This window comes from Pan paniscus, chromosome 1 (assembly GCF_029289425.2).
Source record: "Pan paniscus chromosome 1, NHGRI_mPanPan1-v2.0_pri, whole genome shotgun sequence".
In the NCBI taxonomy this organism is placed as follows: Eukaryota; Metazoa; Chordata; class Mammalia; order Primates; family Hominidae; genus Pan; species Pan paniscus.
Window position 1 is genome coordinate 198,830,238 of NC_073249.2, and position 13,292 is coordinate 198,843,529.

General features: G+C 39.8%; 1 protein-coding gene across 5 annotated transcripts in view; it reads left to right on the forward strand.

Annotated features, from left to right (window-relative positions):
• Positions 1-13,292, forward strand: part of EYA3 (EYA transcriptional coactivator and phosphatase 3) — a 119,216-nt gene that overhangs the window by 66,311 nt on the left and 39,613 nt on the right. For all 5 annotated transcript variants that reach the window (XM_003828080.6, XM_024929234.4, XM_055096108.2 and 2 more), the window contains 3 exons: positions 6,040-6,125; positions 9,961-10,144; positions 12,168-12,307. In XM_003828080.6, coding sequence (XP_003828128.1) covers positions 6,040-6,125; positions 9,961-10,144; positions 12,168-12,307 — 410 coding nt within the window. The remainder of the gene's footprint in view (positions 1-6,039; positions 6,126-9,960; positions 10,145-12,167; positions 12,308-13,292) is intronic.

The following is a 13,292-nucleotide window of genomic DNA, read 5'->3' on the forward strand; positions in this document are numbered from 1 at the left end:
CTCTTCTCCCCAGTTTGTTAATTTATTCAGTCATTTTTTTGTGGACTCCTAGATATTTAATTTATACTTTGGGTTATAATCCAATACTACTTTATTTTGTTCCAGTTTGGCCACTGGGAGCTCTTTCAGTTGGCTCCTATGCCTTTTGACATACTCCCATTTTTTTAGTTTTTGGTTTTTTTTTCCCCCCCACCCAGCACTTCCTTACTTCCTGGCACTACAAGATGCTCCAGGCTCATCTTGTATATTACCTATTCAAGTCCTATTATCAACCATTTTTTTTTTAAGGAATCCTGGTTCCTTTTATTGGAAAGAATGGTATTCAAAACCAAGATTTGGGCTTCCAGCCTGGGCAACATGGCAAAACCCCATCTCTACAAAAAATATAAAAATTAGCCAAGTGCAGTGGTGCGTGCCTGTAGTCCCAGCTACTTGGGGAGGCTGAGGTGGGAGGATCGCCTGAGCCTTAGGAGGTCGAGGCCTCAGTGAGCTGTGATCGCACCACTGAACTCCAGCCTGGGTGACAGAGTGAGACCCTGTCTCAAAAAAAAGATCTGAGCTTGAGGGGTGCTAATTGCTACTGAGGTGTCAGGTGACATTTATTTTAGGCTTTCTCAGCTGACAGAGCAAACAAATATATGTGGGTATACTAACCTATGTAAATACACATATCTATAAATATTTCTGTATGTCGTAATCTGTATCTGTGTTGAGTTAAACATGAATTCTTACTGATTTCTTGAGCTCTGATCCATTATTACATAGATCATTCTAAACCCTGTCCCTTATTGATCTGAAAATCTCCACTCCAGCAATGAGAATCTTTTAGGCCGGGCGCGGTGGCTCACATCTGTAATCCCAGCACTTTGGGAGGTGGATGCAGGCAGATCATGAGGTCAGGAGATCGAGACCATCCTGGCTAACACGGTGAAATCCTGTCTCTACTAAAAATACAAAAAATTATCTGGGTGTGGTGACGGGTGCTTGTAGTCCCAGCTACTTGGGAGGCTGAGGCAGGAGAATGGTGTGAACCCAGGAGGCGGAGCTTACAGTGAGTCGAGATCGCGCCACTGCACTCCAGCCTGGGCGACAGAGCGAGACTCCGTCTCAAAAAATAATAATCTTTTATTAGGAGATTTTTATTATTTTGATTTACTAAGCTCCTTGTGTGGAGCAGTGCTTGCACATAGTAGGCACTCAATAAATATTTGATAAAGGATTAAGTGAACGAATGACCCACTTAGGCAATCAGTTTTAACCAAAATATGTACAGCTTCTACTGGATCAGGAATTATCAGTTATATTAGTCACATAATGAGAGTAAGTTTTAGGAACCCACCTGTCAGCCTTTAGCAGAAAATAATGATTTTAGGCTGGGCGCGGTGGCTCATGCCTGTAATCCCAGCACTTTGAGAGGCTGAGGTGGGCGGATCACTTGAGGTCAGGAGTTTGAGACCAGCCTGACCAACATGGTGAAACCCCGTTTCTACTAAAAATACAAAAATTAGTTGGGAGTAGTGTCAGGCACCTGTAATCCCAGCTCCTCGGGGAGGCTGAGGCACGAGAATCGCCTGAACCCGGGAGGCAGAGGTTGCAGTGAGCCGAGATCATACCACTGCACTCCAGCCGGGGTGACAGAGTGAGAGTGCATCTAAAAAAAAAAAAGAAGAATGATTTTGCCCTTCACACTTAGTGCACACAAGATTGATGTATATGAATCCCACAAATATTTATTGACCATCACCTGCTGTATGTCAGGTGCTTTGCTAGATGCTGGAGATTATAAGAGCAGGATTCTGCCTTTTTGGAGCTTACAGACTAGTGGGGTGCGGGGGAGAAAACAAGTGAGTAAATACATAACAGATTTTGAACAGTGCTCTGAAAAAAAAATTGATCACTGGGATTAAGAAAACAGAAAAGGTCTTGGTTTTAATAGGTCAAAAAGACCCTCTTTGAGGAAGTGAGTCATGCTGAGGAGCCATCATGCTGGGAAGGCAAGGGGGTTGGAGAGAACAGTCTAGGCAGAGAGAACAATATTGCAAAAGTCCTCAAATGATAAAGAGCTTGTCTGGTTTTGAGTAACTTAAAGAAAGACAGTGTGAGCAAAGGAGGTGAAGTGACATGATCTGAAATTAGAGAGGTGGGTAAAAACTAAATCTTGCACAAACTTTTATGTGCCATTAATGCTTGAATTAACCTTTTAACTTTGTAGCACTATCACTTGGTGCAGCTGTGCCACTTACCATTCTGTAACCGTGGTCTTCTGTTCAAAGCTTTATCTGTATATTGTCTATTTTAAGCGGACATCTAGTGGGGCCTGGTTCTCAAAAGTGTTGTCTTTCAGGTTTTTGCAGCTCCATTGTCAAAACAGGAGTGAAGGCTGTCCAAAAACAGTTGACCATGCCATTAGCATTTGGAGAGCTAGCAGCCTTTAGATACATAATAATAGGAGCCACCACTTGAGTTTTATTTGATTCTCTAAATTTGTAGTTTTTGTTGCATAGTCCATTGTTGCTGCTTTTGTTTTTAAACCTGCAATTGAATATTATTTTTATTCACACACACACACACACACACACACACACACACACACACACACACACACACACACACACGATGATCTGTATTTTTTTAAAAGTGCCTGGCTTTTTAGTCATAGCTGTATGTGGGGTAGGGCAGACAGTGGTTGTATACATTTTTAGGCTAGTTTGCTTTGGGTTCTATGGTGGTTATAAGAGCCTAAAAAAAATACTTAATTATTGACTAACTTCCCTCACTAGAATTTAAACTCCTTGAGGGCCAGGACTTTGTCTTACTATTTTATCCTTCAGTGGCTGAAATGGTTTCTAGGCACATAATTGACCCTGATATACTTAATGGGTTTGCTGAATGAATGAGTGGCACATGTTAGAAATAATTTGGCTTAGTTGGAGAAAAAAGTGTTATTAAGCCCTGTGAACTTTCTGGGTCAGCAGACCAAGATCCCCTATAATAAAAGCCAACTATTGCTCAGAGAAATTTGTGATTTTAATACAGTACTTGTTAAAAACTCAGAGTTATCAACTAGCTAATCAAGCCATTAAACTTTCTAGCAGGGATATAATAAGAGTTTATGGCTAGTTGTTTTTAAGGTCTACCATTTTACCTCCAGTACAATTCATTAAGTGGTTTGAAAATTGTTAGATTTGTAAAACCACCTTGTCAATCTGAGTACATTTTCCCCCATAGAGATCAGATATGACTGAGTTGTACCTCCCACCATTATTAAGTTATGGAGAAGTAGCCGGGCGTGGTGGCTCATGCCTGTAATCCCAGCACTTTGGGAGGCTGAGGCGGGTGGATCACCTGAGGTCAGGTGTTCAAGACCACCCTGACGAACATGGTGAAACCCATCTCTACTAAAAAAATACAGCATTAGCCGGGCTTGGTGGTGCATGTCTGTAATCTCAGCTACTTGGGAAACTGAGGCAGGAGGATTCTTGAACCCGGGAGGCGGAGGTTGCAGTGAGCCGAGACTACCATTGCACTCTAGCCTGGGCAACAAGAGTGATACTCATCTCAAAAAAAAGGAAAAAAGGATATGGAGAAGGTAGGACAGAATTAAAGATCAATAGGTGAAAAAGAGGATTGTATGCCAGGACCAGGGCCAGAAGAAAACTGAACTAAAAATGGACTTGCTGGGGAAGATAAATGATTAAATCAATTCTTTATTTTATTTCCCACCTTAAATCACCTGTGTTCAGTTTTATTGCAGGCCTGCCTAGGATAATGTACTGATAACAAAATCTGGAAACTATTCAAAATTCTTTTCCTACAAGAATGGTTAAAACCATTTACAGAGTCAGTTACCCTGTATATTGTCATGTTTTGATGCTTCCTCTTAGGAAAAAGGATGGCTTAAGCCACAGTAGGAAAGAAGGTGAATATTGGTTGAAAGAAAATACCTTCTGTAAAGCTATAAAACCTATTTCATTTAGTTGTTATGTTTAGGAAAGTAAGCCCTTAAGAGTCCTTTAGTTCCCCTGAAGCAAAACGTGCTATGGAAAATAAAGTTACTCTGGATAGTTAGGAATTTTGTTTTTGTTGTTTTATTTTTTTTAATTTATTTTTTGAGACTGAGTCACTCTGTCGCCCAGGCTGGAGTGCAGTGGCGCGATCTCAGCTCACTGCAACCTCTGCCTCCCGAGTTTAAGTGATTCTCCTGCCTCAGCCTCCTGCATAGCTGGGATTACAGGTGTGCACCATCACACCTGGCTAATTTTTGTATTTTTAGTAGAGATGGGGTTTCATCATGTTGGCTAGGCTGGTCTCAAACTCTTGACCTCAGGTGATCCACCCACTTCAGGCTCCCAAAGTGCTGGGGTTACAGGTGTGAGCCACCATGCACCTGGCCATAGTTAGGGAATTTGAACCCTAGCTTAGCTGCTGACCCTGAGGAAGAAGCACTGGATGAAGAATTGGGAGATCCAAGTTGTCATTTTGGTTATCTTCCATTATTTTTGCTGCTGTGGACAAGTTACTTTAATTCTTCTTTGTCCTAGGTTCTTCATCTTAAAGCTGGGGTTGCAGCAATAGCTGTAACTGAACTTACTGTCTTCTGGATTGTCTTCTAAGCCGAGTACCCTTAGGGAAAGGGATGAAAATTATCTAATTTTGACCAGAGCACTTAAGTTTCTATTGCATTTGTTCTCCTGCCCTGTTCTCAATGGAAGTTTTCTTACTAATTTTCTCTCTGGGGGACTTTGTTAATGGGGCAGGTAGTCAGTTAGTCAGGTCTACCTGATGGTGAACCCATATGGTGTGTGCATCTGCAGTAGGAACCATGTCTAAGTGTGTTTATGATAAATGAGGACAAGGAGTTTGAGAACAGTACTGATAATATCAGTTACATTGTTCACCTGAGAAAAGTCACTGGTTAGTGCTAGTCATTGAGATTTTGATTAAAACCCTAGTAGAATGAACCTATGACAGAAGAAGTATAAAACTTAACCCAAATTACTTGTCTTTATTTTATTTTTATTGTTTTATGTGAATGGAAATCAGCATTTTCTTTCTTTTTTTTCTTTTTTCTTTTCTTTTTTTTGAGACAGAGTCTTGCTCTGTCACCCAGGCTGTAGTGCAGTCGTGCGATTTTGGCTCATTGCAACCTCCACTTCCTGAGTTCAAGCGATTCTCATGTCTCAGCCTCCTGAGTAACTGGGATTACAGGCCCGTGCCCACCATACCCAGTTAATTTTTATATTTTTAGTAGAGATGGGGCTTCACCACGTTGGCAAGGCTGGTCTCAAACTCCTGGCCTCAAATGATCTGCCTGCCTCGGCCTCCGAAAGTGCTGGGATACAGGCATGAGCCACCACACCTGGCCTCAAATTACTTAAGACAGCCCAAGTAGCATATAAGGTACATTTTTATCTGACCAGAGTAATATTTAATATTTTCTGAGTTTTTCCAGGCTCATTGTTAAAGTCTCTAAATGCTATGTCATTGTGTTTATTGATCCACATTAGTAATCTATTATTTGAGTAGAACTCAAGAAGCAATTCTAAATGCTTTGGAATTTGGAGGACCAGCTCTATTTCTCATGTAATTATGTCGTATTAGGAAAGGCGTAACTTGGGGCAAGTGACAGTAAACAATACCACAGTGTAAGATTTACCAGAGTTCTACTGCTTTACAGTAGGTCACATTGCAGGTGAGTCATTTTTCAGCCTCTGGAGAAGATGGGCTGGAGGAATTGGATTTAGCTGTGATTTCATTGATATTATTAGTATGAGCTGTGAATTGAATATATATCCTTTTAGGCCTTTAGTAAGAAGAATTGAAGACTCAAGTTGAAACAGAAAGATGTTTCAAATGTTTTGTTTTTAGCCAAGTGTAAATGTAGCTATCCCACACAAAAAAGCAAAACGAGTGTTTGTTTCCTTTGCCAATGTTGTTTATCTCCTTATAAATCTGTTCACTTAAAACACATCTATTTTTAGTTTCTTCTAACCTTTTACATAATATCTTTAATATCTTTTAACCCCATCAATCCTCTAGCTTCAAGCACAAATGCCAGCCTGATATCTACTTCTTCTACAATTGCCAATATTCCAGCAGCAGCAGTAGCCAGCATCTCAAACCAGGTATGATGCTACCTTTGTTCATCCTGTTTGATAGAGTTCATCCAGCTTGCTCTTTCTTCTTTCCATGGTCAATTTGCCTATCTAAGAAACAACCAGGAATAGTATGGGCTGTGGAGACTTTTTTCTGGATACCTTCAGAACTCGGACCCTGAATGGCATCTTAGGCTACTGTCTAGTTTTTGTTGTTCCTCTGCTGGGTCTCTCTAGAATATGGTTATGTCTGTTTCTTTACTGTATTTGTCTTCACTTCCTACTCTGCCCCTACTAGAATGTAAGCTGCATGAAGGTAGGGATTTATTTTTCTATTTTGTTCATTTACATATTCCCAGAGTATAGAAAAATGCCTGCCACTTACATCAAAGGCACTTGATAAATATTTATGGAATGAACAACTCATTCTTTATGAATTTTTTGTGGTCTATTCTTGATCACTGTTATGTTAACTATGCTTAGGAGATCACCTTCAGTGTTCTAGAGTTTTTTATTTTTGTTTTGATTTGTTTTCTCTACAGCAATTATCATCACCACTGTCTCCTTGGATCTTTTCCTGGCTACAGTTAACATTACTATTCTGGTTATTATACTGGTTTTTCTTTTTTTTTTTTTTTTTTAAGATGGAGTCTCACTCACTCTGTCGCCCAGGCTGGAGTACAGTGGTGCGATCTTGGCTCACTGCAACCTCTGCCTCTCAGGTTCAAGTGATTATCCTGCCTCAGCCTCCTGAGTAGCTGGAACTATAGTCGTGTGCCACCATGCCCAGCTAATTTTTGTGTTTTTAGTAGAGATGAGGTTTCACATGTTGGCCAGGCTGGTCTCAAACTCCTGACTTAGAGTGAACCGCACCCGCCTTGGCCTCCCAAAGTGCTGGGATTACAGGCGTGAGCCACCGCGCCCAGCCTTGTTTATTCTTTTAGTCCACAAATATTTATTGAGTTCCCACCTGTGTACCTGGTATTTTTCTAAGGACTCTTTCCCTCTCATAGCTCTTCTTTTTGACCCTGTCTTTGAACGTGGACAGTCTCTATTTGGTTTTTCCACATGTTAATTACTTCATCCACAGGGGTGTTTAACCACATAATGTCCATTTACTGTCACCAAAGATTCTAATCCTCCCTCATGATAATTACAGCTTCCAACTGATTGACATTTTTTTCTTTAATGTCTTGCTGTTTCCCTAAGTTCAACATATCCAAAATCAGACTTTTATTCCAGCCCTTTTTATGTCTCTTTGTCTTCCAGAAGTAAAACCACTTTTCCCTGACTTCTTAATTCTTATTAGTGATAGTACATTTTTCTTAATAAACATAGGCCTAAAACCAGACCAGATATCTTCCATTATTTTTCTCACAACCTTACCCAATCTGGTCATTTCTCAAAATCTTTGAGAAGAATTTCTTTTGCTTTTTGCTATCGTCTCCCATGTTTTGGTATTTTCCCTTTTAATCCTGAATTACCATAGTTAATTGCTCATTTTATTTCCAGTTTTTCCCCCTTGTGCCTGTTCATTCTCTAAAATACTATCTCATTAATTTTTTCTAAATCCCACTTTTTGTCGTGTTACTGACCTGCTCAGAATATTTTCATGTTTTTTGTTTGTTTGTTTTTTGAGACAGAGTCTCACTCTGTCACCCAGGCCAGAGTGCAGTGGCGCAATCTCTGCTCACTGCAAGCTCCGCCTCCCGGGTTCACGCCATTCTCCTTCTTTTCATGTTTTTATTCGTTGGTTTGAATTTGAGAGTCCCCATTCCCTATTCCCTAGCCCACAGGCTATATACTATTGCCTAAAGAATCCAAGTCTTATTGCTTTACCAATCATTCAGGCCTACAGAGGTCCTTTGTTTCAACCAGACTCAGCATCTGTGGTCCCTGAATAAAATCTCCTCAGAGCCTATTCATGTTCTTACTTTCTCTGCCTATTAATCTCAGAAAGCTTCTTCACCATCATACTTTACAGTGATAGTTGTCTGTTCTGTATTTCAGTCATTTGACATATATTTTATTGCCATTTTGTTGTCTGTCTTCTCTCCTGCTAGATTTTTAACTCCCTTGAGTTCTGCTAGTGTGACTTATTCTTTTCTTTAATATTTCCTTCTTCTGCCCATGCACAAATACACACATACATATAATTATATTTGGTTTATGGTAGAGATACCCAATGACTAATTAGAAATAATGTATCTGATCAGTTAGCTTTTTCCTACTTGCCATCAATATCAGTGTCAATGGAATTTTTTTAGCTGCGTATTTGAACTGTCATGCCTAGTTTTTTTACAGCTTTATTAGGGAGTAATTGACATACAGTAAACTACACAGATTTAAATTGTACAGTTTAGTAAGTTTTGGCATATATGTGCCTATGAAACCAAAAGTTTTATCCCAATATTTTAAGAAAACTTTTTTTTTTTTTTGAGACAGAGTCTTGCTCTGTTGCCCAGTCTGGAATGCAGTGGTATGATCTCAGCTCACTGCAACCTCTGTCTCCCAGATTCAAGCGATTCTCCTGCCTCATCTTCCCTCGTAGCTGGGACTACAGGTGCATGCCACCATACCTGGCTAATTTTTGTATTTTTAGTAGGGGCTGGATTTTGCCATGTTGGTCAGGCTGGTCTCAAACTCCTGACCTCATGTGATCTGCCTGCCTCAGCCTCCCAAAGTGCTGGAATTATAGGCGTCAGCTCCCGTGCCTGGCCTTTTTTTTTTTTTTTTTGAGACAGTGTGTCACCTAGGCTGGAGTGCAGTGGTGCAGTCTTGGTTCATTGCAACCTTTGCCCCCTGGGCTCAAGTTATCCTCCCATCTCAGCCTCCCGAATAGCTGAGACCACAGGCGTGCATCACCATGCCTGGATTTTTGTTTGTTTGTTTGTTTGTATTTTTAGTAGAGAGAAGGTCTCACTATTTTGGCTAGGCTGGTCTCAAACTCCTGAGCTCATGCGATCCTCCCACCTCGTCCTCCCAAAGTGCTGGGATTACAGGCGTAAGCCACTGTTCCCGGCCAGGAAACTATTTTTAAAGAAAACTTGATTGTTTTAGGTAGTTAATCAGGTTGTTTTTTGTTTGTTTTGTTTTGAGACAGGGTCTTGCTTTGTCACCCAGGCTGGAGTGCAGTGATTCAATCTCGGCTCACTGCAACCTCCGCTTTCCAGGTTCAAGCGATTCTTGTGCCTTAGCCTCCCAAGTAGCTGGGATTTCAGGCATGTGCCACCACGCCAGGCTAATTTTTGTATTTTTAGTAGAAACAGGGTTTCACCATGTTGGTCAGGCTGGTCTTGAACTCCTGACCTCAAGTGATCCACCCATCTCGGCCTTCCAAAGTGCTGAGATTACAGGCATGAGCCACTGCACCCAGCTGATAATCAGTTTTTAAATTAAGACATTTTAATGTAGGATATGTGCTTTTTTTGTTTGCTTAAGTTTAAGTTTTGTTTTGTTGTCCTTAGAAGTGCTATTATCTAGTGCAACAGTTTGTAAACCTCTTAGAGTAGAATCTTTCCCTCAAATTCTGTGCAGAAATTCGGTACATAAAACTGGGGGAAGAGGCTGTTAGAGTACAAAAAGGGACACCATGTGTATGTTTATGAGAGTACAGAAGACCCTTCCCTCTCAGCATTCTCCTCATTCCAAGACTGCTCCTGGGACATCTCTTGACTTAGGTTTCCACAGAATGCATTTTGAAAATCATTGATTTAGATTGGAGACTTTTAGTTAGGTAAATGAGAAGTCAAATTAATGTTTTAGAAAAATAATTATGAATAAGAAAGAGGGAGAAGAAAGCCTCTTGTGTTGAGATTAATGTATGCTATAAGAGTCTTGTTTTCTTATTTCCTTTGGCCTGCAGGATTATCCCACCTATACTATTCTTGGTCAGAATCAGTACCAGGCCTGCTACCCCAGCTCCAGCTTTGGAGTCACAGGTCAGACTAACAGTGATGCAGAGAGCACCACATTAGCAGCAACCACATACCAGTCGGAGAAGCCTAGTGTCATGGCGCCTGCACCTGCAGCACAGAGACTTTCCTCTGGTAAGCACCGCAGCTCTGAAAACTTTGGCTTAAGGTCACTTCATCCAACAGTTGTTTTTAGGCAACGGTAAGGATGATTTTGTTCTGTCTTAAGTCATTGTTACCGTGCTTTTGGCTTTCCCTCTGAGGTGAGGAGTATTGGAAGCAGGCTGTGAGTCATTGGTAGGCTGAATGTATACCTGATGCTGACAACGGAACAGAAAAGTATCAAGAACTAAAAGACTCTTTCTGACTCGTACTCTACCCTCCCTGTAGCTTTAACCCACTTGTCACAGGGAGCTTCAGCATGTTATAATATTTTGTAAAAGTTGGAGGACTCCAGTTTTAGTCTTGCGCAGGTTTTGAACTGCTGCTAAGGCCTCAGAGCCATAGTTCTTTCTATGTCCAGGATCCCTTTAAGATTCTGAGGAAAGCATGGTCCTTTTCCCTCAGAGAAATATATACAATTTAACCTACAATTTCAGGATGCTCACAGCTCTGAAGTGTATCAATGAATTACAGTGTCCAACTTAAAAACCTTTGACATAAAAGATTAGACACACATTTAATAAACATATATATACACACTTTTTATTTATATTTAATGAAAATTTGGTAGTTGGCTTTCACATCATGTGGTTCGAGGAAAGCACTGTTTATCATTGGCACTGATGCATGTTTAGAAACAGTACTATATAACAAGTGAACAGTTTTCTGTGCAGTTCACCCTACCGGTCTAATAAGTGGACATACAAATGGTCGCCACTTCAAACTTACATAAATTTGAAATAATTACAAGTGTTGATTAAAAACTAAGGTTTTAAAGTCATTTTTCTAAGTATCTTTGTTATAACAATTTTAACTTTTGAATATTGGAGAATTTCAAACATAGAGAAAAGTTGCAAGGCTAGTGTGATGAACGCTTACATATCCATCATTCATCTTCAACAGTTATCAACTTATAGACAATTTTGTTTCAGCTATACATCATCTAGCTCCCTCCCCAGATTCCAGGCATTGTTCTCTAAAAGATAAGTACGGTACTCATTAACATAACCACAATGGCATTATCCCATCTTTAAAAGTTCAATATTAATAATGTCTTAATTTTGTGTTATCAAGTACCAAAATGTATTTGTATTTCCAGCTTTCTCATAAATGTTATGAGTTTTGTTTCCCTTTTGTTTAAAGTAGGATCCAACCCATTCCACAGTGTATACATATTTCAAAACAACATAAAGCATATACAGTTTTTATCGCATTAGTAAATAGAAATAATAAAGAAATAGAAAATTTGAGGAGGGAAAATTAGGATCCAAATATAAGGTCCATAAATTGTGATTGGTAGTTATGGGTATTTTGTGTTTCATCTCTATTTTAACCTATAAATCCTCCCGTCTCTTTTTCTCCCCCTTGTAGTTTGTTTGTTGAAGAAACTGGAGTGTTGATCCCATACTGTTTCCCAGTCTGACTTTTGACAGTTATATCCTCATAAGGTGGTTTAACATGTCCTGCTGCCTTCTGTATTTTATTGTAAATTGGTGAATGAACAGTTGTTTTCAACTGTTGGCAATGTATGGAAACATTTTTGGTTGTTACACTAGGTGGGGCGGTGCTTCTGGCATCTAGTGGGTAGATGCTAAGGATACTGCTTAACCAAACATCCTATAATGCACAAGACATCCCCCCACAACAAATAATTATCTGATCCAAAATGTCAGTTGTGCCCGGTTGAGAAACTCTGATCTACAAGTTTGACCATGAAGATTCAGGTTCAGCTTTTTCTTGGCAAAACAACTTCATTGATATTTTCTTCCATCATGGGGTAAGCATATAAAGTCTGGTTATAACTTTTCTGATGTTAGCCAGTGCTGATGCTCAATGCCTAGATGTACACTTCATAATTGCTTACATAAGGTTTAGCTTTCCAACCTTTATCCCTGCATTATGACTCACAAGGGCAGAGAGTCCACTAACCCTCTTCCTGCCCTGATTCTTATAGCCTGTGACTCCTGACAACATATGTTTCACTTTTTCTTTCCAGGAGACCCTTCTACAAGCCCATCTTTGTCCCAGACTACACCAAGTAAAGATACTGATGATCAGTCCAGGAAAAACATGACTAGCAAGAACCGGGGCAAGAGGAAAGCTGATGCCACTTCTTCCCAAGACAGTGAATTAGAAGTATGAGAAGAAACTGATTTAGTTGCCTACTTTGTTCTTTCTCACTTCTTAAGTTTATCAAACATATTTTTGAAGCTCACAGAGATAATGTGGACTATGTTATGTGCCCTTTAATTCCTGAGCAAAATAAACGAAATTGGCCACGTAAAAAGAAAAATGTAAAAAGAACAAATTATTCTGTATATTCCAGAAGAGAACAGAAACAATTCATCATATTCAGAAAGCAGAGGGAGTTACAAGTAAAGTCATACTGTTCTCTATTTAAAATTTTAAAAGGGTCAGGTGCGGTGGCTCACATCTGTAATCCCAGCACTTTGGGAGGCCGAGGCGGGAGGATCACTTGAGACCAGCCTAGGCAACATAGTGAGACCCCCCATCTCTAAAAATATATATATACAAGAATTAGCTGCACACCTGTAGTCCCACCTACTTGGGAGGCTGAGATGGGAGGATCACTTGAGCCTGGCAGGTTGAGGCTGCAGTGAGCTATGATCGGGCCACTGCACTCCAGCCAGGGCAACAGAGTGAGACTCTGTCTCAAAAAGAAAAGAAATTTAAAAGGAAAGGACTAGAGTGCTTTTAGCCAAGTTTCTGTAAGGCGCAAACAGATCTGGTAACTTATTAATGAGACTGGTGCTGATTTATTCTGTAGTGTAAGTACTATATGAGTTTATTATGGGCATACATTTGACTTCATCATTAAAGACATAAAGGTCATGCAGAGTGCTAAAATTAGTGGAGTTTTTGTATTATCTTTTTGTTTTCTGTTTTCCGTTTTTCTATAGTGCTATTATGTAATGAGGGGAAAATACATATTTAACTATGAATCCATTGATAAGTGCTCTTAAGACATAGGTGAACTGAGCCTGTATTTGAAGCCTTTCTCTTTTTTTCAGAGGTTTGGAGCGAAGAAGAAAGAAAAAGTAAATTTCTGATATATTTCTTAGGAAAAACTGAGAACTCATTTTTTAATTGTCTAAAATAC